This window comes from Podarcis melisellensis (genome assembly GCF_964234715.1).
Source record: "Podarcis melisellensis genome assembly, chromosome: 13".
In the NCBI taxonomy this organism is placed as follows: domain Eukaryota; kingdom Metazoa; phylum Chordata; class Lepidosauria; order Squamata; family Lacertidae; genus Podarcis; species Podarcis melisellensis.
The window spans coordinates 20,471,563-20,494,548 of record NC_138545.1 but is presented as its reverse complement, the minus strand read 5'-3'; the positions used below and the strand labels follow the sequence as shown (position 1 = coordinate 20,494,548).

Genomic DNA, 22,986 nt, shown 5'->3' with positions numbered 1-22,986 from the left:
ATTTCTCTTCCCAGCCCTAAAAATAAGAACGGGTCGATACATTTGTCCTCCTCCTCCTCCTCCTCTCTCTTTTCCTAGTTTCCGTTCTTTCTTTTATTATTTTTCTTTCGTGCATTCTTTCTCTCCCTCTCTACTGCCCAGACCTTCCTCCTCTCGACCTCTGCTTTCCTCCCAATAAAGCTCTCTGTCCGCGCACTCTTTATCTGTCCGCCTATCCATCCCCCACACCTCTCTAATCTCGTATCTAGATTCCCCCCCCCCTCTCTCACACACACTCGTTCGCTCGCTCACACTCACACACGCGTAGATTGAGTCCCTTAATCCCGCGCCGGAGTCCTGCGCTCTCCGCGCGCGTCGCTGTCCGCGGTGCTGAAATCCCCTCTCCGGGCGCCGCCCAGTTCTCTGGGACGCTCAAAGTTCTCCGCCGGCCCGGAGCAGCGCCGCGCCTCCCCTCGCAGACCCTCTCGGGCCCGGGAGCGAAAGGCGGACCCGAGCCAGGCTGGTGGAAATCTTGCCTGCGGAGAGGGAGGAGTTGTCTAGGTGTGCGTGTGAAAGAGAGAGAGATCGGATGCCTCTGCAGCGTCCCACGCAGGGCACGGGCATTAGTGCATGTGGGCAAACGCTGCCCCAATGACGCTTCAAGCCCGTGTCGGTGGCGGAACGGGCACGGGGCCAGGCAGGCAGAGCCGGTGATGGTTGCATCCCCACGCACCGTTCCTCAAGTTGAGATCGTGGTGCCATAAGAGAGAGGGGGGGGGGGAGAAAGAAAAGGATTTGCGCTGCAGGAAGAGGGAGGAAGAGGAAGAGGGGGAAAGAAGAAAGAGAGAGAGAAGGAAGGAGAAGAGAGGACAGAGAACGAGAGAAGGAAAGAAGAAAGAAAGGGGAAACGGATAAATAGAGAGATCCTATTATCTGTCCATCGACCGCAGTGACCTCGCGCCCTCCCCAAAGAAACCTCCGCGATGTTTTGGTGGAGTCTTTAATTTATTTTTAACCTCCGTGTCGCCAAAGGTGATACTGGGACATAGCCCGGGGGGACCCTGCCTCTTTCTCTTAGCAGAAGAAGCCAGAAGCCATGGAGATTCGAACAGAAGAATTAAGAAAGTTCGCTGGGAGGACCTTAGGGCAGTTAAACAGGTAAGGTTTGCAGTGTGTGTGTGTCTGTGAACAAGATTTTCAACGTTGGAAGTTAGTTTAATGCAATGTTGGGAAGACGAAAGCTCCAGTTTAGCTTTAACCACAAACAATATTCTGTGTATGTCTACTTCATGAGCTTATTAATAAATGTCATTGGGGTGTGTGTGTGTGGAGTGCCAATGGTTCAGATCTGAAGTGGGAATGCTCACTCCTTGTACACTCATAGCCCCATATGCAGACCCAGATGCTGTGGGCTCACATCCCTGTGCGCACGTACGCTCACAAGTGTGCCCTTGCATTTGCACTAACGCAGCCTATTGTGCTCCCTCTCTGTCACCACGGCTCCCTCATCCCAGCAATATGATCTAGTGCAAATTCTCTTGTTCACGGTCAGGATAGGAAGTGCGGCATAATGGCTAAAGCCCGTGGAGAGGCTTAGGCTTCAAACCCACACTCAGCCAGGAGGCTTGCTGGGTAATCTCAGGCCAATGGCCACCTCTCAGGTCAAACCTACTTTGCAGGACTGTTGTGAGGATAACATGGGGGGGGGGTGAAGAGAATATGTCACATACAGTCTTGAGGGTCACACCCTATTGTCACAGTCCCACTTTCCAGCTGCAGACACACCATATGTTTAAAGTGCAGTTCTCTCTCTCCCCCTCCCCATAAATCCTGGGAACTGTAGCATGTTAAGGGTCCTAGGAATTGTAGCTCCACAAGGAGTAAACTTCAGGATTCTTTGGGTGGGGCAAGTGTGCTTTGAATGTATGGTGTGTGCTCAGCCTTATTATCTTTTCTGACACTCTTCCACAAGCTCTCTCCCGCAACATACCTCTTCCTTTTCCTCGCAACTTTTGTCCTGCACGTACATCATCTCCACCGCAGCCGTAGTCACCCCTCCCTCTCTACCAATCCACCTTCCATCCAGTTTATTTTTAAAACTCTCTTCCCTTGCTTTTAGCCAGATGGAGTCTCTCTCTCTCTCTCTCTCTCTCTCTCTCTCTCTCTCTCTCTCTCTCTCTCTCTCTCTCTCTCTCTCCTGCAAACCTGGGCATTTGGGTGTGCAAAACAAATTTTTGTTGTTATTGCTTTGGCCTTACCAATTGCATTAAAAAAACCACCCTCTCTCCACCCTCTCTGGCACTTTTGGCTTTACCATGTCACCACTTGACACTTAACTCTTACTAACCATTGCGTGTTGGGTCATCAGGAAAGCAGGGAGTGGTGGGGGGGTGGAGAAAGAGGTGAATGCAATAAAAACAAGAGGAGGGAAACAATTTTCTATTTTTAACCTTCATCCATTCATCTGCCCACCCCACTCCCCCCGTGCGGTAATCTCCCCCGCCAACCCCACAACGCACACAACTCCCCAATGTATCTAGGTTTATTTATTTATTTTGCCGGGCTGAATGCTCCGTGTTCTTTTTCCTCTTGATTAAATTTGATCTCTCCTCCACCAGCACAGGGGAAATAATAGAGAGGAGAGGAGCCCCTGAATGGCTTAAAAACAGTCAGATAGGACGTGGGCGGGAGAGAGCAGTGGCGATTATGAATGTATCAAACCCATATTATCTCCTTAAGCCTACCGGGGGTTGAGTTCGGAGAGGTTGCCAGTTTCTCTAGGGTGGGGAAATGGAGCTGGTGGAAAGGAGAGCAAGCGAGGAATCCTTCAGGAGTTGAGCAAGATGAGCTGTGGATCCTCAAGGCTCGGGGCAACCAGACCCACCATGGCTCAACACAACCCTAGTTTAGGGATCAGTAGGGTCTAGATACCTGGCATAGGCCCAACTGAAGAAGCAAACTTTTCAACAAGGAAGGGGCAATGGGGCTTGCTATTTCACCAATCCTCCTCCTCCTCCTCCTCCTCCTCCTCCTCCTCCTCTTCCTCCTCCTCCCAGGTTTCTGTCAAACCAAAGCTCTCCAGGGCTCAGAGAGGTCACGCAAGGTCCTGATTGATGCAGATAGATAGAGGATGGTTGCTTTCTTAAAAAAAAAAAAAAAGTTAAGCCAAGCAGGGGAAATAATAATAAATTAAAATTCCCAGCCCACCTTGGAGAGGGGAGCGAAGGTTGGCGGCCATAAGCAAAATTGCTTTACATAACTGGCATGAGTTCCAGTTCGAAATATGCACCGTCATAGCAGAACTTCATAAAATATTCACCAGAGTTATAAGTGGCTACGTGGAGATCTCTCTTGCCTCTCTCTCCCTATGTATAAATATATTTACTCACATATATTCTGTGGCTCTTGACGTGTTTGGCTGAGATGGATAACTGTGCAGATGCAATGGAACGTCCTTCCCCCAAATGTGGATGCCTGGGGACATCAGAAGCATTTATAAAGCATGTTTCAAATAGGGAAATTCTATAACTAGGGCTGCCATATTTTTTAGGAAAACCCCCAAGTTGTTCAATTGACTTGCCTAAGATCCAAAGGTTTCTAGACCTTATGGCAGCAGAGATGAATTTGGAATTAGTCTTAATTATGCAAAATATATTCTAAAGGGTTTATTTTTCACAATCCATTTGGGTGGCAAAATCTGGCTTTTCATCCTGCAGAATTCAGATTGCATTTGGATGTTTTTAAGGGCTGGGTTGCACATCAGGGATGTGAAACTCTTTTCTGCTTGAGGGCCACATTCCCTTCTGGGCAACCTTCCAAGGGCCATATGGTGGGCGGGGCCAGAGACAGGTGTGGGTGGAGCAACACATGCAAATATTGTCTTTGCACAGTAGGCCAGTTTCTACACACACTCAAGTGACCCGTCTACCCTCCGTCTAGATAAGCAAGAGGCATGATCAGAGTTCAGGGGCACATTCCGACCAGGCAAAAACTCTTGGGGTGTGATGCTTGGCCAGCGAGACAGTGAGGACTTGAGAGAATCCAGAGAGCCAGATAGAAAAGCCAGGAGGGCCACATTTGGCCCCTGGCTTCGAGGTTCTCCAGCCACACTGTATATAATCCTTTTATAAAATGTCTGTTACAAAGGCAGGGTCTAGGATGGGGGTCACAAGATCTCACTGCAATGGTGCATCCAGGCTGAGGGTTTTTAGACCTGCCCATTCCTTGTTCTCCTACTGACAGCTAAAACCACTTTCCATGCCTCATCAAGTACTGCCATCATCCACCATGCCAATTTTCCCTCACTTTTTCGCAGGGCAAAGAGTGGGAATTCTGTATTTAAATCCCTGGTGTAGAAGTGCCCTTAGTCAGAAGCAGCTACCCACAGAATTAGGCTGGATTGAGCCCGGTGCAGAATTAAGCCAAACATTATCATAACTTTCAACTCAAATTTGGACTGATGGGAGGGGGAGAGGGCAATTAGCCCTCCCTCCATCAATTGAAGGGTGGGGTTAGGTGGGTTTTTATTTTATTTGTTTAAGAAAATTATATACTACTTGGTTGTAAAAAAGAAACAACCCTCTAGATGATTTACAGTAGTAGAAAATAAAACATTGAAAGCTGTTGTTAAAACAAGTATTAAAATATTTCAAAAGGTGATGAAAATCAACAGTACAGTAGCTTAAAAAAGAAGAAGATGAAAACAGTTCAGCGTTCTACAGACTTGCCCAAACAAAATTGTTTTTAAGCAGCTGCTGAAAAGAGCACAGTGAAACCCAATGTCAACAGTGAGTTCCAAAGTGTAGTGGGGCCACACAAAATGTTCAGTTTCTTACAGGCATGAAGCAAGTATTAAGTAGCACTTATAGCAGTGCCAGTTCTGCAGATCAATGTGGTTTAGCGGGCCCGGTATGGGGTGAGGTGATCCTGCAAGTAAACTGGTCCCAAAGTTGGGAGGAAATTCGTCACCGTGGCCTTGTGGTTCCCCTTCCAAAATTTCTACGTTACTTGTGGGCGTAGGGTCAGCTTAAGGGGAGCTTCTTGTTCGAGGGGCGGAATGGCACCTTCCACTGGTGACCATCATTCGTTCCTGGAAGCTCCCACCAGTGTCATTACAGAACATTACAGAACTCCCTGACAGTAAGAGCTGTTCGACAGTGGAATTTGCTGCCAAGGTGTGTGGTGGAGTCTCCTTCTTTGGAGGTCTTTAAGCAGAGGCTTGACAGCCATATGTCAGGAGTGCTCTGATGGTGTTTCCTGCTTGGCAGGGGGTTGGACTCGATGGCCCTTGTGGTCTCTTCCAACTCTATGATTCTATGATTCTATGAACATCATTCTGGGGACTTTGGGTGGGTGTTTAGGAAGTGACATCTGCCAACGGCCAACAGCTGCTTGGAGAGCCTCTGGCTTTGGCTGTGACTTCCGCCTCATCCCGCCAAATCATCCCAAGCCCCCTTCACTTTGCAACCTGCAACTTGGGAGGCAGGTCTTTTGAGGACCAAGCCTATGAATGCTCACTTGAGTGGGAAGTAAGTCCAAAAGGATGAGGTTCAGGTAGGACATTCCAAGATGAGCATCCATACTCTAAGGGTGGTGGCAGCTCACTGGAAAGGATGGCTTAGGAACACATGACATTGTCAGCCCTGGGAGTCTTTGAGAAATGGCCAGGCTAATATTTCAGCCGGATCACTTTAGATGGGTTTGATTCATGAGTCAGGAGGAGGAGTTGGATCAGAGGTGGCCAATGAGCCACATGTGCCCCCAAAGCAACTTTATTTCACACACACACACACTACACTGCCCCTGGTAGCTCTACTAAATTTTAATCTAGGTGTGACGTCGGATAATCTGCATTTCATCAGGGAGATGCAATGAGGCTGTCTGTGTATTTCATGCAAGTTTTATTGCATTGGTCTCTCGTGGCCTCTTAAAGGGAACTTTCAGGAAGCACATTCATTCTTCAGCACTGTTCCTTTCATTAATGATGACCTCATAATAACCAGGAATATGTGTCCTCTATATGCTGGTGCCTCAAGGACCTTCTCCCCTGCTCCCCGGAACCTGGGATTGGGATTTGGGGGCCATCTCCCAAGGCCCACACCCCGGCAGGGTCTCCCCAGCTCCTCTCCATGGCCCCAATCCTTTTGCCTGCTGTAGCTGTCTACTCACTTGCAAGCAGGGGCACGAGCAAGGCGAAAGCGTAGCAGCCTGCCTTTGCTTGCCTTCCCTGCTCCTTGTGGACAATGACGCCAATTGGGCTTATGGGAAAATAAATCAAACAGGCAGAGCTGATGGTGGCAAGGAGGTGGGATCATTTAGGAAAGCGGGGATCCCAAGCCCACCACACAGCTCTGAAGCAGACAGTGTGATCCTGCCTGCTTTAGGGGAAATAGATGGATTCTCCTCTAAAACGTGCATTTTGGGGTACTGACGTGTATCTTAGAGCCAAGAATCAGATGAATTCAAGAGGGAGGGGATAAATGCATTCTGATTGGGGTGGTAGAGTTTGCATTTAAAGGTGGACTTAATGGTTCTGCGCTTTCCAAAACAATACCAAAACAGAAATGCAGCCTGCCTTCAAAATTTGCTCTTAAAAAATAAAATAAAAACACTAATCAGTTCTTCAGCCAAGTATTACGTTTTTCAAAAATGCATATAGCAGGGGAAAGTGTGTATAAAAATGCACATATTAGTGAAAATAACTTTGAAAACACTTTGCAAAAATGTGTTTATTGGTGGGGGGGAGGACAATCTTACAACCATGTGCATATTATGAAAAATTAAGCCAAAAATTATCATTAATTTTTATAAGGACTGATTAAACACACACACACAAACTGTTTCAGAATTGTGCAGAACTGGATTTAGGACTGGGGAGAAAAAGAGACAAAAATGAAATGCACCAATTTGCCCATCCCTAATTCTTATCAAAGTCACTAGTCTGGGCAGTGCAGTTCAGGTGTGTTATCTTTAAAAAATGCAGACTCAAAGAAATCCCTGCTGGGCAGATGGACTTTGGTGTGAGTGACCCAGACAGGCACAATTCCTGTGTTAAGGTTCAAGACACCCTCATCCTGCACCAGCTAGGTCATCCTGACTAACAGCAAATCATTTCCCAAAGCTAACGAGGCAGCAAGACAAAATTTGTGTGTGAAATGGGTGCCCCTAGACAGTCAAAGCTGCCCTGTCTTTGAATGCCAAGGCTGGGGGTGAGGTGGAGAGAGGGACGGATTCAAAAGCCTGAAGATTGTTACAACAATTTCGAGTGCATTTTCTGCTAACCTGAGCCTCAGTGCACACAGTGGCAGAGGGGGAAAGGGGGACTTTTTCCATCACCTATAACATCACCTAAGCCTTTCCATTTCCTTACCCATTTGTTCATGAGGCAAGAGTGTTGGCCTGCGCCTGGAGAGGTCTCCAAGTTCAAATCCTCGCTCAGCGCTGATTCTTAATGAGTTAACGCTCGGCCTAGTCTTTCTCTCAGCCCATCCTGTCACCCAGGGCTGTGGTGAGGATAAAATGCTTAGTGGGGTCTTTGTATGCTACTCAGATCTCCTTGGAGGAAAGGTAGGAAATAAATGAAATTAAAAATAATAAATCTGTTCTCCTGCGGCTCCCTTTACTTTCTCTTTACATATCTTCCCTAATCATAGTTTGATTCCAAAGCAGAGTCAGAAGCCATTGCTGGTTTTGGAGGCAAAAATGGTGAGTAGTAACCATGGTTTGCCAGATTTGGATGTCCCAGTAAACTGTGGTTCCCATGACCCAGGGGTCTGCAACCTTTAAGACAAAAAGAGCCACTTGGACCCGTTTCCGAAGAAAAAAACAACTGGGAGCCGCAAAACCATTGCGACATTTAAAACAAATATATCTCTGGAGCCGCGATCTGACAGCGGGCGGGAAGGTGACGTCGGGACGGTGCGTGACTAACGCACGCACTGCCCCCATGCGACGTCACAGCCAGTACAGCGCCTGCCACAGTGGGAATGTTGGGGCGCACAATGCGCCTCCTCCCCTTGCTAGTATCTGCCACGGAGCCGCGGCAAAGGTGTAAAAGAGCCACATGCGGCTCCGGAGCCGCGGGTTGCAGACCCCTGCCATGACCCAATAAGTGCAGGAAGAAACTGAAGCCTGTCTTCAGCACTTTCCAGATATCTATCCCATTGTTTATTTCTGCACCATCATTGCTACACATCAAGGCCTGATTAAGACATGCTTATATATATATATATAAAATAAGGGACGCGGGTGGTGCTGTGGTCTAAACCACAGAGCCTAGGGCTTGCCAATTGGAAGGTCGGCAGTTCAGCCCCATCTCCTGCCCACCTAGCAGTTCGAAAGCATGTCAAGTGCAAGTAGATAAATAGGTACTGCTCTGGCGGGAAGGTAAACAGCATTTCTGTGCGCTGCTCTGGTTCGCCAGAAGCGGCTTAGTCATGCTGGCCACATGACCTGGAAGCTGTCCGAGGACAAACGCCGGCTCCCCCGGCCTATAGAGCGAGATGAGCACGCAGCCCCAGAGTCGTCTGCGACTGGACCTAACGGTCAGGGGTATCTTTAGCTTTATATATATAATAAGATGACTGCTGCCATCACAGATGACTTGGATGTGTGAATAGGCAATCACAGATCTAGCCACAGCAACAGAAGTAACACATCACCACACACACATCGGAGTTAGTTCACACATTCACCTGCCAGTCATAAAATGCAGATAAATCAAGTGATCTTGCATTTAAGAACCTGGTCCTAATACATCACTATCTGTCAGTTTGTTATCCATACGCATACATACACCATCCACCCACTTTGTCTCTTTATAACTCCTATTACAACTAACCAACCATCCATCTGCCCACTGTCTCCTTTTCCTTCCCATTCTCTCCTTCTAACTTTTGCTGCTACCACCTACTTCTGAAATTCACAGCAGACTATGATACATACACAGACACATATATCTATAAAGTCCCCTAACTGGAGAAAATAAACAATGCATAGGCTCAGTTCAAATGTAAAAAATCTTGGTCCAGTAAACCATGGCTTATTGGGCAAAGATTGAGCAGTGTACCCATATACTCCCTCTTCCTTTCATGCAGCCAGTTTCAGTGCTTATATCCTGTTTTGTTAAACCACAGTTTCCCGTGACACCTGAATGAGGAAAGGGTGGTTTTGATGGCTCCCAACAAAACGGGATATGAAATCAGGATCTAATTATGCTGTTGATTTCAGCCGCACTGCAGTGTGTGACTAACTCTCTCTCCACTGAAGCCAAGGTGTTAAAACCTTTCCTTTTCTCTTCCCCTTTTCCTGGCATTCATTCTTGTCTTACATGCCTTTCATCCTGGTATTGTGGGTCATTTAGGCCAGACTTTTCCCAAAGGTCCTTCTTCCACTCTTAGCGCTCCCCAGACCAACACCTTTCCCAATCTAGTGCAAAAGGGTAATATCAACCCTACATCAATCAGTACCAGCGGCCAAAGAACTCTGGGAACTGCAGTTTTGTGTGGATCTTGACATTTCCCCAGTCATCTGTCCATCTAGTTCACCCACCTGCCCATACTACCTCCCAATCTCGCCTTCCACCTTTCCAGCCCAGAGTTATGGCTCTGTCACAGTCAAAAATGGAGTTTCCAAGTTGACTCCAGCCAAATATATATCGGCACCTTCAACGCCTGTAACAGAGGGAGAATCGAAGCTGTATCATTCATTTGCCGGCTCCCTTTTTCTCTGGAGCCGGCCGACAGCTGTAACATTTTGTGTGCGTTTGCAGAGAATAAGACAGCTGGCCCCAGAGCTAATCCTCCGCCTAGCATCCGGCATAAAATCTTTTCATAGATGCTGTTTGGCTTTCCCGCCCCCAATACTCTAACCCTTATATAATGTGACTGTCTCTCTCTGTGTGCGTGTGTGTGTGTGTGTGTGTGTGTGTGAGAGAGAGAGAGAGAGAGAGAGAGAGAGAGAGGGTTTGTGCATTCAGTGGATAGAAGAAGTTCAGTTGCCAGTGCTGTACCTGAAAAACAAAACAGAATTAAAACACACACACACACAGTGGGGAAATGTGTGGAAATTCACCCTGTCAGGTTCTCAGCTATGACTGAGACATTTTAGCATGTGGGAAAAGGCTGCACATTCTCAGATGTATAAGCCCACACAATTAGCCTTTGGCAGATGGACCTGTTACATGATTTAACTTAAGTGGGGCCTAAATCAGCAGTTCTTGTTCTCAGGGCATCTTATTGTGATAATCACTTATCTAAGAAGGGAAAAAAGAATGAAAGAATGCTGTTTCCTTGTTTAATAATAAGTGAGCCAAAGGCTTCCCTATTTGCAAGCATGTGCTGCAATTATAAATGTGCTTACAAGGGAGTAAGTACCCTGCCTAGGACTTCCTTCTGAGTAGACATACAAAATATTGCTCCGCCGAGCCTGTTTTGTGACCATATTACTTCTCATGCAGCTGCCAAAGGAGCCTGGGAATTTGGGGAAACCGCAGCTTAGGGGCTGTGCGTGGCCCTCGACTCCTTTACATGTGGCCCTTCAGGTGCTGTGGGCCCACTCTTGCTACCTGGATGCACCCCCCCAGGACACACATAATGTGTATGTATGTAAGAAAGAGAGAAAGGGGGATGGGAATGCTTCACCAAACAAGAGATGAGAAAAGAGGACAGATATTTGCATAGAATTTGCACATGTTTATTTACTTATGCAATTTATATACTTCTTAGATATCATATTCTATAAAACTACAAAATGAAACTTTAGTTAAAATGCCTGCTGAAATAAAAAGGTGCTTTCAGTAGGTGTCAGAGGTTCAGCAGGAAAGGGGGTAAAGGTAAAGGGACCTCTGACCATTAGGTCCAGCTGTGGCTGACTCTGGGGTTGCGGCGCTCATCTCGCTTTATTGGCCGAGGGAGCAGGGTAACAGCTTCCGGGTCATGTGGCCAGCATGACTGGTGAACCAGAGCAGCGCACGGAAACGCCGTTTACCTTCCCGCTGGAGCGGTACCTATTTATCTACTTGCACTTTGACGTGCTTTTGAACTGCTAGGTTGGCAGGAGCAGGGACCGAGCAACGGGAGCTCACCTCGTCGCGGGGATTTGAACTGCTGACCTTCTGTTCGGCAAGTCCTAGGCTCTGTGGTTTAACACACAGCGCCACCTGCGTCCCATTGCCACCCGTGTCACTCAACTAGGAAGAAGTTCCATAAAATTGGGTCCACAATACTAAGCACATGACTCCTGGTGGATGCAAGCTTTGCATCCAAGCCATAGGGGACCACTAACAGTGACTCTCCCCAAGACCTCAGCAATTGGACACAGATATAAGGGATCAGGTGGGCTGTCCTTTGTAAAGTAGGTCACATGGCCATTGCTCCACCAACAAGCAAAACTTAGGTTGCATCATTCATTCATTCATTCATTCAGCAAATACACCTGCTGCCAAGGAACCTGCAGTGGTTTGAATTGGGTAATGAAGGTTGTGTATACTTGTTGTTCAAACTGTTCATTCATTCATTGCTTAAGCATTCACACTTTTTAATCTTATGATATCAAATAGATATTGTTATATTCATTAGCCTGACTGCCAATCTGCCCTCCTCACCCTGCTGAGGCACTATCATTGTCCTGATCTGCCTTACCTTCTGTCTCCTTACCTGAACTTCCTAATTTCCCTTCAATTCCCCCCCACGACGCCTCTGCTCACCCTCCTGTCTGGCTGACCAAGGACCAGTTACTAGAGAGCAGCATTGGAAGAGTGCTGGGGCTCTTGTCTCCTGCTTATGGCTTTGGTGGGGCATCTGATGAGCCACAGTGAGGAAAGCACAGTGCTGGAATGGCTAGATCAATGGACTTTTATTATGTTCTTAGGATGCTGGTGGCGCTGTGGTCTAAACCACTGAGCTTCTTGGGCTTGCCGAGCAGAAGGTTGACAGTTTGAATCCCCACAACGGGGTGAGCTCCTGTTGCTCTGTCCCAGCTCCTGCCAACCTAGCAGTTTCGAAAGCACACCAGTGCAAGTAGATAAATAGGTACCACTGTGGTGGGAAGGAAAACAGCGTTTCCGTACGCTCTGGCTTCCATCACGGTGTTCTGTTGCACCAGAAGCAGTTTAGTCGTGCCTACCACATAACCCAGAAGGCTTTCTGTGGACAAACGCCGACTGCCTCGGCCTGAAAGTGAGATAAGCGCTGCAACCCCACAGTCGCCTTTGACTAGACTTAACCGTCCAGGGGTCCTTTACCTTTTACCTATTATTTTCTTATGGCCACACACTTTTGAGCCCCTCTTTACACACCCTTAATTGGCTAGAAACCTACCCTAGCTTTAAAAAGCAATGGTGTTGAATTTCAGCTTGTGGAATAAACTCATGCCTGGATTGTGACAATTTAGTCCTGAAATTTACTCAGTCGGTGGGGTGGGATTGAGGAGACATTGCAGACATCAAGTGTTCCCAGATAGCTGCTCAGATTATATTTTAGGTAGAAAAGCAAAGTAGAAATCCTAAGGAGGAAGGGTTTTTGAGGCACCAGATCAATATTCAAAGCATTTCCCCCCCCCACTGGTTTCCCACCACTCAGTGATTTCAACCCCCCAGTAATTTAATAATAATTTTATTATTTACACCCAGCCCATCTGGCTGGGTTTCCCCAGCCACTCTGGGCGGCTTACAGCATATATTGAAACATAATGAAACATCAAATATTAAAAACTTCCCGATACAGGGATGCCTTCAGATGTCTTCTAAAAGTTATGTAGTTCCTTATCTCCTTGACATCTGAAGGGAGGGCGTTGCACAGGGAAGGCGCCACTACAGAGATTAAAGTAAGTCAGGAGCTGGGCATTGGTGGAGGAAGGGGATGCAGTAGGTGTGGCCTGCCCTGGGTGTCATCCCTGGGGGGGGAGTGTGACATCACACACACCCGTCACCCTGGGACGCTCGCCCTGCCCCCGCTCCAGGTGCCAGAGTAGCTAGCTCTGCCTCTGAAGCTGTGTACGCTGATGAAAATTTCTGCAGAGCATCTTCCCTGTTACCGAGACCATAACAATAGCCTTACATAGCAAAGGGTGGAGGAGGGAAAAAGGCATCCTTATGCCTCTTGCTCTCGTGATCATGCCCACTTCCTGTTTCTCAGGGAGTGAAATTGACTAGTCCAGGCAGAGGGTGAAACTTATGATGATCCATCCAATCCATTCCACAAACCCTTCCATGGAATTGTTTTGGGGGTGGGGGAAGTAGTGGAGAATGGAGATCAAGACGAGAATCAACAGGCTTCGGCCAGGCCACACCTCCAGGAAGAAGATACTCTCCCCATATGTTTCCCCCCATTGTCTATAGTATGGCTCTCAAGATGTACTGGACCATTGCAAGGGGGAAGCACTCCCAAACTGCCCTAGCTTTGCTATCTCTGCAGAGCCTCAAAAGTTTACCATCTGTGCAGAGCCCGACTCTTGTCTTATCCCACTGCCTTTTAGGAAGCTGCCTTGTACTTGCTCTGTGGTCTCTACGCTGCCTGGCAGTGGCTCTCCAGGTTTTCAGCCAGGAGATCTGTCCCCGCCCTAGCTGGAGATGCCAGGGATCAAACCTGGGACCTTCTGCATGCAAAGCAGACGCTCAGCTACTGAGATGCAGCCCTCCCCGCCAATGTCCCACCATACGTCTTTTCTACGTGGGTGGGTGTGTCGTGGCTGCTTCCCAGTGTGCCTCTTAAGGCTCTTATCTCCACCCTTTCATCCAACCAGAGAGCCAAGCTCATAGCACTAATAATATTATTAGCACACCACATTCCTAAAGATACACATGCGCAAGAAAAAGCAAAATTGTTATCCTATTGCCATCTGTTGATGCCTAACAGTAGATTTTAAGGCTTCTTTTGTTTCTTGCTGTTCGTGAGTTCTCATCTTAATTGACATGCAGCTGGCTGCTTGCCAAGCTTATCTCGCTTATTTCAATTAACTTGCAGAGAATCTCTTGAAAGAACAGTGGATTTGTGCGGTAGCAGCTCAGCTCTCGCTAGTCTTGTCCACCCTAATCAGAGGTGCTCTAATATGGCCTAGCAGCTCTGTTCCAGTCAAAGCTTATCTAAATTTGCAAAGGAGCGCTTTTCAAAGTTTGGTTTTAGGATCCAGTCGCTCCACTCTGGCCATTATTATTGCAGTTATCCTGGTAGCCTCACAGAGGAGGATTTTCAAGGAGCTTTGGTTTGCTATAGCACCTCAGCTTTTGCAAAGTTCATCTTGCTTTTATTCTGAGATTATTTTGATAAAGGGTGGTATATAAATTTAATTAATAATTAAACTGCCAATAACATCAGCTAAGATGCTTCAAGAAAGAGACTCTACCTAGATAAGTATGCTGCAATGAAAGCAAGGTAGGAAGTAGACTGTAAGGTGGCGAAACTGTAAGGAGATTGATTGAATCAAACGTTAATTGTATTGCATGTCGAGATATCAAAAAGCTCGCCTCCCTCCCTCCACCTGGGTGAAACGGTACAGGCCAGATATAACTGTCAGAATTCCACCTTAGCAAGTAACACAACTGTCAGGGACTCTAATTCAAGGGTAGTCCACAGGGTTCCCTTCCTGATCATGCGGGACTACAACTCCCAGAATCCCCTGCGAGAATGGCCAATAGTCAGGGATGGTGGAAGCTGTACTCCAACAACATCTGGAGGGAACCATGCATTCTGAGGCTATGGATGCCCAGGCTTCAGAGTCCTGTTTAGGAACAGAAGGGAATAGGGATATAGAATAACAGATACTGTGATTGGCAGGTGATAAGAAGAAGCCTCTGGATTGGCCAGGCCTTCTATAAATTCTTGTAGCCTATCAGTCTTTGCTTTTAGAGCCATCTAAGCTACGGTAATTCCCACAGCCATATCACGCAGCTGCAAATCAGCCATGTGTTGTGTGAGAAGTATATTTAGTATGTTCGCCAATCAGTTTCACAGAGTTATCCTGTGATGAGATGGGAAGGAGGGGAGAAAAAGCTTTATCCACTTTCACTATACCATGGATGGGGAACCCATGGTCCTCTGGGTGTTCTTGGACTACAATTCCCATCAGCTTTAGGCAGCATGGCCAATGGTCAGGGATGTTGGAAGTTGTAGTCCATCAATGTCCAGAGGGTCACTGCTTCCCTATCCACGTTCTGCAGTGTGCTTATAGAAGGCTCCTGGTCTTCTGAATCCCCTCTGTGTGTTTGCATCTCTCTCTGTGTGACTGTTCGAATCAGGGTTCAAATCAAATTTTGCAAATTATCTAGAATTTGATGCAATGACAGAGTTCAAATTAATCTGTCACCATTTCAAAACATATCATATTTTGTTTTGGATATCCAAATTTGCAGGAGACAGAAAAAGGCAAGAATCTTTCCTCTTGCTGTTAAGTTGCAAAACAATGAAACCTCAGTACTGTGCCAAATTCACAAGCCCCAGAGTCTTTCTGACATTTGTTTCAGCACATCGTTTTGTCAATCCATCCATTGTAAGCAGTGAACTGTTATTTAGAGACACAGATGCCAACGTTAGCCAGTTAAGACCCTTTCACGCGATTGTATGTTGTGGGATTGGTGCTATTCGTATATGCAAGGTTTTCGCAGAGTCTGTGTGACATTGTTGGCCTCAAAATGCCAACCTGTATTTTCCCTCCCACTGAAGTTGGAAAACACAATAAGTTCAAAACAACAATGATGCGGTTGCCAAATTCACAATATCTGAGTGGCCCATTTGAAGCACAGCAGAAGGTCAGAAGACCCCCGCTGGGTCAGGCCAAAGGCCATTCTAGTCTAGCATCCTGTTCTCTCAGTAGCCAACCCAGATCTCTCTTTGGAAGACCACAAACAGAACCTCAGCGCAAGATTACTCTCCCCGCCTGTGATTCCCATCAACTGGCATTGAGAGCCATACTGCCTTCAGAGGTATACTGCACTTTAGGCATGCTCAGAGGCTGTTCTTCCTTCTGGCTTTGGCCAGGTCTATGTAGTAGAATAAAAACAGAAACCTATACATATGCCATTTTTAATGATAAATTAGTCAATGGTTAAGCATTTCTCTTTTCTCTCTTTTCTCTCTTTTCTTTTTTAAAATTTATTTATTTGGTTTTTCAGATTAAAACTTTACAGTCACATATCCAACATACAATGTAAAAACAAGATTCCAAGGTATCTCTTAGACTTCCCTCCTCCCCTTTGTGGGTCCTACTGTTCATCATTTCCTCCTGCATCTTTTATTATAATCAAAATATTTTACTTCTCCATTGTATGCAAAATTCACCATTAAACTACAAGTGATACTCCAATCCTACTGACGATTTTAGCTGTCTGCAATGGTCTTTAAGTTATAAAATTTCCCCATTCCTTATTAAAATTTTGGTCTTCCTGATTTCTGATTCTTCTGGTCATTTTAGCCATTTCGGCATAATCCATCAACTTGGTCTGCCATTCTACTCTGGTAGGGACTTTATCTACTTTCCAGAGCTAGTCTCAGTTGACTGGCAGCTGACTCCTTGGCAAGCTTGATCTTCAATTCTAAGCTTGAATTCTTACAAGGAGATGTGGCCAATGTCACCACTGCTCCTTTGGTGTCCTCACTCAGTGTTTGCAAGCTTCTCCTCACCTACATACCCCATGCTGGATCAGACCAAAGCTCCAGCTTGTTCATGACTCTCTGTCCAACAGTGGCCAAGAGATGCCCTTGGAATGTGTATAAGTAGGGCCTGGTGGATATGTTTCTTCTGTCACCACTGCCCCCAAGACACTCGTCCCCATGCAAAAAGAACCCAGGAGATCCAAATGCAAGGCAAAGTTAAAAATATTTTTTTTAAGGAAGCAGTGAGGCGGGGGAGGGGGGAGAAAGCACAAGCAAAGTTTTAATTACATGAAATATAGATGGAGGAGGAAGCACTGAGTGCTAGAGGGGCATGAATTATTCAAGATGGCCTGGAGCAGGTTTAAAAGGCATCCCGCGTGCGCATTCCTGCGGTCCCTGGCCACCTTTGTTGCTCAGCATGACAGGAAAGGTTGCGAGACAAGGCACTTGCGTCTCCCAGCACCTTTGCTAGAAGCCATTACGTCGCGATGCCTTGGACTCACTCTGAACTGAAAACAATGGTTGCCTTTGGAGCAACGGATGCTCCGGCCAAAGGGTTAATGTATGTGACCTGAACACCTGGAATCTCCCAGAAGCTCAGCCATTGGCCGGTCCACTGAGACAACACACGGAACCCTTGGGCACATTCCAACTGCTCTGGGGAAAAGCTTTCCGTGACTGCATGTTGACCGGGTACACTGTTCCTGGGAGGAAAGGTTAGCTTGGAAGCTAAGGCTTCCTGTGGGATCATGGGAGTTTGAGTGTGATTTGCAGGAAGGTGGTAGGAAGGATGAGAGCTGGGAAGCATGGTGGAGAGATGGACCTCAGGGGAGCTAAGAGATTTAAGAAACCATTGCGTGGGGTCGTAGTTCTGTCCTGTCTATGCAGAAGGTCCTGGTTTCAGAGATGCCAGCAGGACATGTCAGGGAGCAGAGCTCAGGAAATGCCTTCCCCTGAAGATCTCAAGAGCAGGTGCCTGAAGATCTCAAGAGCAGGTCCTGTCATAGGACCATGTGAAGCAGCTGCTTCACATGGTCCTATGACAGGAAGCCCAGAGAAGAGTTGCCACCTAGCTAAGGAACACAGGGAGCTGCCTCACACACCAGGGCAGACTATCTGTCGTCTGCTCCAGGTGTGGGGGAAACTAGCTCAGCCTGAGGGCTATGTTTCCTTCTGGGCAACCTTCCAGAGGCCACATGCCAGGGGTGGGCAGCGCCAGAGGCAGAAGTGGGCAGGGCAACAAATGTGGATTGGCAAAGGAGGCTTGTCTCAACACATGTGCACCAACACCCCTCTCTGTCCTCCATCCAAGCATGCGAGAAGCATGCATGTTCCGGGTTCAAAAACTAATTCCAACCAGGCAAAAGCCCATTGGCTGGGGAGATGAGATCGCCTGAGGGGGAGTGCAAAGACCAGACTGAAAATTCTCCTAGGCCAGAGTTGACCACTGGGCTGGAGGTTCCCCATCCCTGCCCTGTTGGTACTAGCAGTGGCTTCCCAGGAGCTCCGCTAAGGGTCTTTGACACCCCCCTTGCCCCTTTAGCTGGAGATCCCAAGGCTTAAACCTGGGACTTTCTGCATGCCAAGTTTATTTATTTGATTTATATACTGCCCTTCAGCATAAGATCTCAGGGTGGCTCACAGAATAAAATCTTATTCCATCAAGTATGAATGAAGCCCACTGATTCTTGACCCGATTTGCCTGGTTAGTTAAACTAGACCGAAGGTTTTCAGTTTCTTGAGCAGTGTTCCTAAAGCCGTGCTTCTGCAGCGAGATGATTTGAAATGTCCAAAAGTCAAATTCAGAGCAAGCCGACAAGGTGGCCAACTAAAGAAGCGAAAACTCTGGGTGGGAATTCAAGGTAGTGCTAAGGAGATTGCAACCATTTCTGCTTGCCTGGCAGTAAGATCTCCCTTCTCCTCTCCCACCCCACACTGTGTTGTTGTTTTTTTGGGGGGTCTCCTGCCCCCTCATAGTGAATTTGGGGGAGGCATGGGGGGGGAGAGAAAGGGGAGAAAGGCCTGTTGCTCTAGCAGGAGTCCTTACACTGGCTTCCCCTAGCAGAACAGGGTAAAAAAAATGCATTAAAAAATGTCTTGTAACTTGCTGTAAACTTAGGTTGAACTTGCGAATGTACACCTCTTTCAAGAGAGTTGCCAAGTTACAGAATATATCCAGAGCCCTACCTGCTCAGACCAAAGGTGCATTTCCTCCAGCACCCAACTTTTACACAGCGGCCAAGGAGATGCTCCTGGGAAGCTCATAAGTGGGGCAGGAGGCGAAAACTCTCCCCTGTTGTGTGTCAGAGGTGTGCTGATTTCCACTCATAGAATCATAGAGTTGGAAGGGACCATGAAGGTCACCTCTAGGCCAACCCCCTGCAGATGCAGGAATCTTTGGCCCAATGTGGGGCTCAAACCCACAACCCCGAGATTAAGAGTCTCATGCAGACAGAGCCGAGCCACTGTCGCCACAACCGAGACAGCCTACCTATATATCTCCCCATTCTACATTGAGGCAGGATAATAGCAAGCAGGACTCCAGGGGTCCCAAGTGAAAGGGTCGTCGGGAGGGAATAGAGGCAGGTCTGCTAGCTAGACATAAGGCTGCTGGCCACCGTGACTCTGTTCCGCCTCCACTGTCAAAGCCAGTATTTTTCTGAATGCCAGTCACTGGGTGTCACCAGCGAGGAGAGTTGCTGCTGCCCTCAGGTCCTGCTTGCAGGCCTTCCCTAGACACCTGGTTGGCCAACTGCAAGAACTTGACAGGAATGAACCATTGCCTCTATCCATCAGGGTTTTTCTTGTGGCCATAGGGCCCATATTGCATCCCTCTTGCTGGAGCTGAGCAGGGCTGCATCTGGTCCAGTAGCCGTGTGTGTGGCAGGGCAGGAACTGCTGCTTACCTGGACAGGGATGGGGCAGGGGAGCAGCAAGGTGGGGCCATGCAGTCGCATTGATGTGTTGGGGGAGGCTCTGCGCTCCTTTGTGTCACCTGCCACTTGTGGGAATGTTCAGGGGTGCAGGAGAGGATATATAGCCTTTCCAACTTGTGTTAACAAGTTCACAATTTAGCAGAGTAACATTCCCCTTTTTAAACTCAGTGGATACGTTTGCTCAGGCTCGCTAAAGCCTCTATAATAACTGTTCTGGTGTTTTCCCCTTATTCCCTCATAAAAGATAAGACACGACATAATCTTCTATAAAAGTATAAAAAGAGTTTACTCACATTCTGTTCACGATTGGATCCCAGAAGGCAGACTTAGCTTAGAAAAGTAACATACACTTGGAAACTATCCCATAAGAAGACAGTCCCTTTGTCCTTTCTTGGCTGGAAGCCAAGAGAGCATCTTTGGCTAAGCAGATGTTGCTTCTTCAATGCATGTAGACAAAGAGAGAGAGATGGTTGCCTGGCCTGTGCTTTTGTTGTTACCTGCACAGGTGAGGCCACGCCCACCTCTAGTCACATGCAGAAGAAGTCTGTCCCAGCCCAGAAGGAAACAGGAAGTTTACCTGCTGGCTGGACAAACATTCCTCCCCATGTGTAAACATGTTCACTCTAGGAATGTTGTACTTGACTGCTCTTGTGTTTCACATCCCACACCACTAGCTTCACAACAACCCTGTGAGTGCCTTGCCTAAGCTCACCCTGTGGTCTCCATGGCTGAGCCTGGCTTCAAACCTGGCCCTGCCTGGTCCTAGCCCAGCACTCTCAACCACTCCAGCACACTGGGATAGTTAAGAAACATGTCGCTGGCAGAAATTCACGAGGCGTGGCTTTCTCCCCAGCATGGAGACACCATGTTGGGCAAAGCTTAAACTTCTACATGGCTGCCCTCTCTCTCTAAAAAAATATAATATGGAAAAAATGGACAGTCCTGTAATCACAGCCTAAGGAAGTTGTCGTATTCAGAGTGAGATCGCAAGTCCATCTAGCCCAGTATTTTCTATGCTGGCTGACAGCATCTCTCCAGGGTTTCAGAAATCTTTTCCAGCCCTACCTGAAGATGGCGGGGATGGAACTAGGGACCTTCTGCATGCAAGGCAGTTGCTCTGTCACTGAGCTATTGTCAGAACCCATATATATGCCCACCACCACCCCTTTTTTTTGCTGCCTTTCTCCGCCCTCATTGCCAGGTGTCAAATCTAAGGTTTGACTGCTTCTTGGAAGGGGATCCTTGCGGCTTTCAGACCCCCCACCCTTTGAACCTCCCCGCTGTGCAGTGACCTTCCTGGTAGGGAATTAAACACAGGAGTTAATCCCCCCCCAACACAGGTTCAGGTTGCTGCTGCAGGCTACAAATCCCTCTCCCCTTATCTCCCAGAGGAGTGGAAAAGGCAAGTCACGCACAGCCTGAAATGGAAAACTAACGGGTGGTTGGTCATTTTCTAAGTGGCACCACCAGGGTGGGACTTTGTGGCAGGTGCCCAGGACTCCATGCAGCAGAATGATAATAGAAACATAGAATAATAGAATTGTACGGTTGGAAGTGACCACGAGGGTTGCCTAGTCCCACCCCCTGCAACGCAGGAATCAGTGTGGGGCTCAAACCCACAACCCTAGGATTAAGAGTCTCATGCTCCACTGACTGTCCCTGCTAGCTAGCTATGGTGGCCCTGAGTTTAGCAGGGCCAACTTACCACATTTTGAAGTAATACACAATGCCCTCTAAAGAGGGTGAGGGGTCCCCTTTAAGATGACTAAGTCCAGAGTCTAAAGGCCCTCTCTCCATGTCCCAGGTGCCTTATACCCAGTCAGACTATTGGTCCATCTAGCTGAGTATCATCTGCACTGATTGGCAGTGTCTCTTTCAGGGTTTCATAGGTAGCATTTCGCCTGAAATCCCAGCGCACCATTGCCAGTCCGTGCTGGAGAGTTCTGAAGCATCACTCCCAGTTTCCCAGCCCTGTCGGCAGAGACCCCAGAGATTGAACCTGAGGTCTTCTGCATGCATAACAAGATGCTCTGCTCACTGGGCTACGGCCTCCTTCCCCCAAAAAACATAAGCACCATGCTCTTGCGGTCAGGCACACGTTGCTCAGCACTGATGTTGCTATTTAGGGTCGTGGCTGATTCTCCATCTCCTTTTGCACATCACCCACTCTTTGACTTTCTCCCCCCGCCCCGCCCAACAAATATAGATCATAGATGTTGCCCAAATTTCCGAGTCCTCTGTGCGCGCATGCATGCGTGCGTGTGTAAAACGCCTGCCAGTGACAGCTTGTGAGCAGGATGCTTCTAGGAAGGGGGGAACTGTGTGTGCCCGGATGCCCGTGTGTGTTTGCGCATGTGGTATTCTCGGCTTCCTTGCTGCATATTTCATGAGCAAGGTGATGGAGGAGGAGGGGGAGGCTGGGAGAAGAGGCTTTGGCTGCTGTACAGAAGTGCTGAGCTTTAAAGCTACCTCCATATGTTCCCCGCTGCCTTCTTATCCAATGCCAACAATCTCTCTCTTTCTCTCTTTCTCTCTCTCACACGCATGCAGCGATGGGCTCAGAATCGCACCAGGTTTTGCCTTCTGGTCCCTGTTCCGCAAGGAGCAGGACACAAAGCGTTCTGTAGGGGGTGCTGTGTTGCAAAGGGAAAAGGCTCAGGGCAGGGCAGGGAAGTGGAGGAAGAGAGACGTGCCTCCCTTGTTCTGCAACCTCCTCGTCTCCACATTCTATTTTGGAACACAAAAAAACTGACAAGGTGCCATTTTTGACACCTGTTCCGTTAACACTGCGAAAGGAGGAGAGGGAGGACAAAAATACCAGTGAGATAAGACAGCCACGCAGGGAGGCCGTGCACGTCCCTGTTGCTCCTGGTGATGCAAATCCACAGGGGTTAGCTGAATGGTGGTGCACACACCAAGCATCTAAGGCCCAATTAAAGTGCATTACTTCCCCAACAGAATCCTGGGAGCTGTAGTTTGTTAAGGCTGCCGCATGTCGTAGTTCTGTTTGCAGGAAACTACAGTTCCCAGAGTTCTTGGGCAAATCCACAAGGACAGGAATTACACACCTGGGTTTCTTTCCTGATGTTGCTGGACCCCAACTCCCATTGGCCCCAACCAGCATGGGCAACCGTCAAGGGCAATGGGAGATCTGGCTCTAGGCCAGGCAATGACTGATGGAACATTTGGTCCATCTAGCTCCTTATTGGCTCTGACTGGCAGCAGCTCTCCAAGGTTTCAGACAGAGAGTCTCTCCCAGCCTAATCTGGAGATGCCAGGGACTGAACCCAGGACTTTTTTTTATGCAAAGCAGATGCTCTACCAGTGAGCTACAGTCCTTCCCCTAAAGCAGCCTTTCTCAGCCTGTGGGTCCCCAGATGTTGTTGAACTTCAACTCCCATCACCCCTAGCTAGCAAGGCCAGAGCTCAGGGATGATGGGAGTTGTAGTCCAACAACATCTGGGGACCCACAGGTTGAGAACTGA

At 47.9% G+C, this 22,986-nt stretch overlaps 1 protein-coding gene across 1 annotated transcript in view; it reads left to right on the top strand.

Annotated features, from left to right (window-relative positions):
* Positions 1 to 275: 275 nt before the first annotated feature.
* SLC17A7 (solute carrier family 17 member 7) overlaps positions 276 to 22,986 on the top strand; it is a 54,081-nt gene continuing 31,370 nt past the window's right edge. The window contains exon 1 of the mRNA XM_081885974.1: positions 276 to 1,137. Coding sequence (XP_081742100.1) covers positions 1,076 to 1,137 — 62 coding nt within the window. The 5' untranslated portion in view covers positions 276 to 1,075. The remainder of the gene's footprint in view (positions 1,138 to 22,986) is intronic.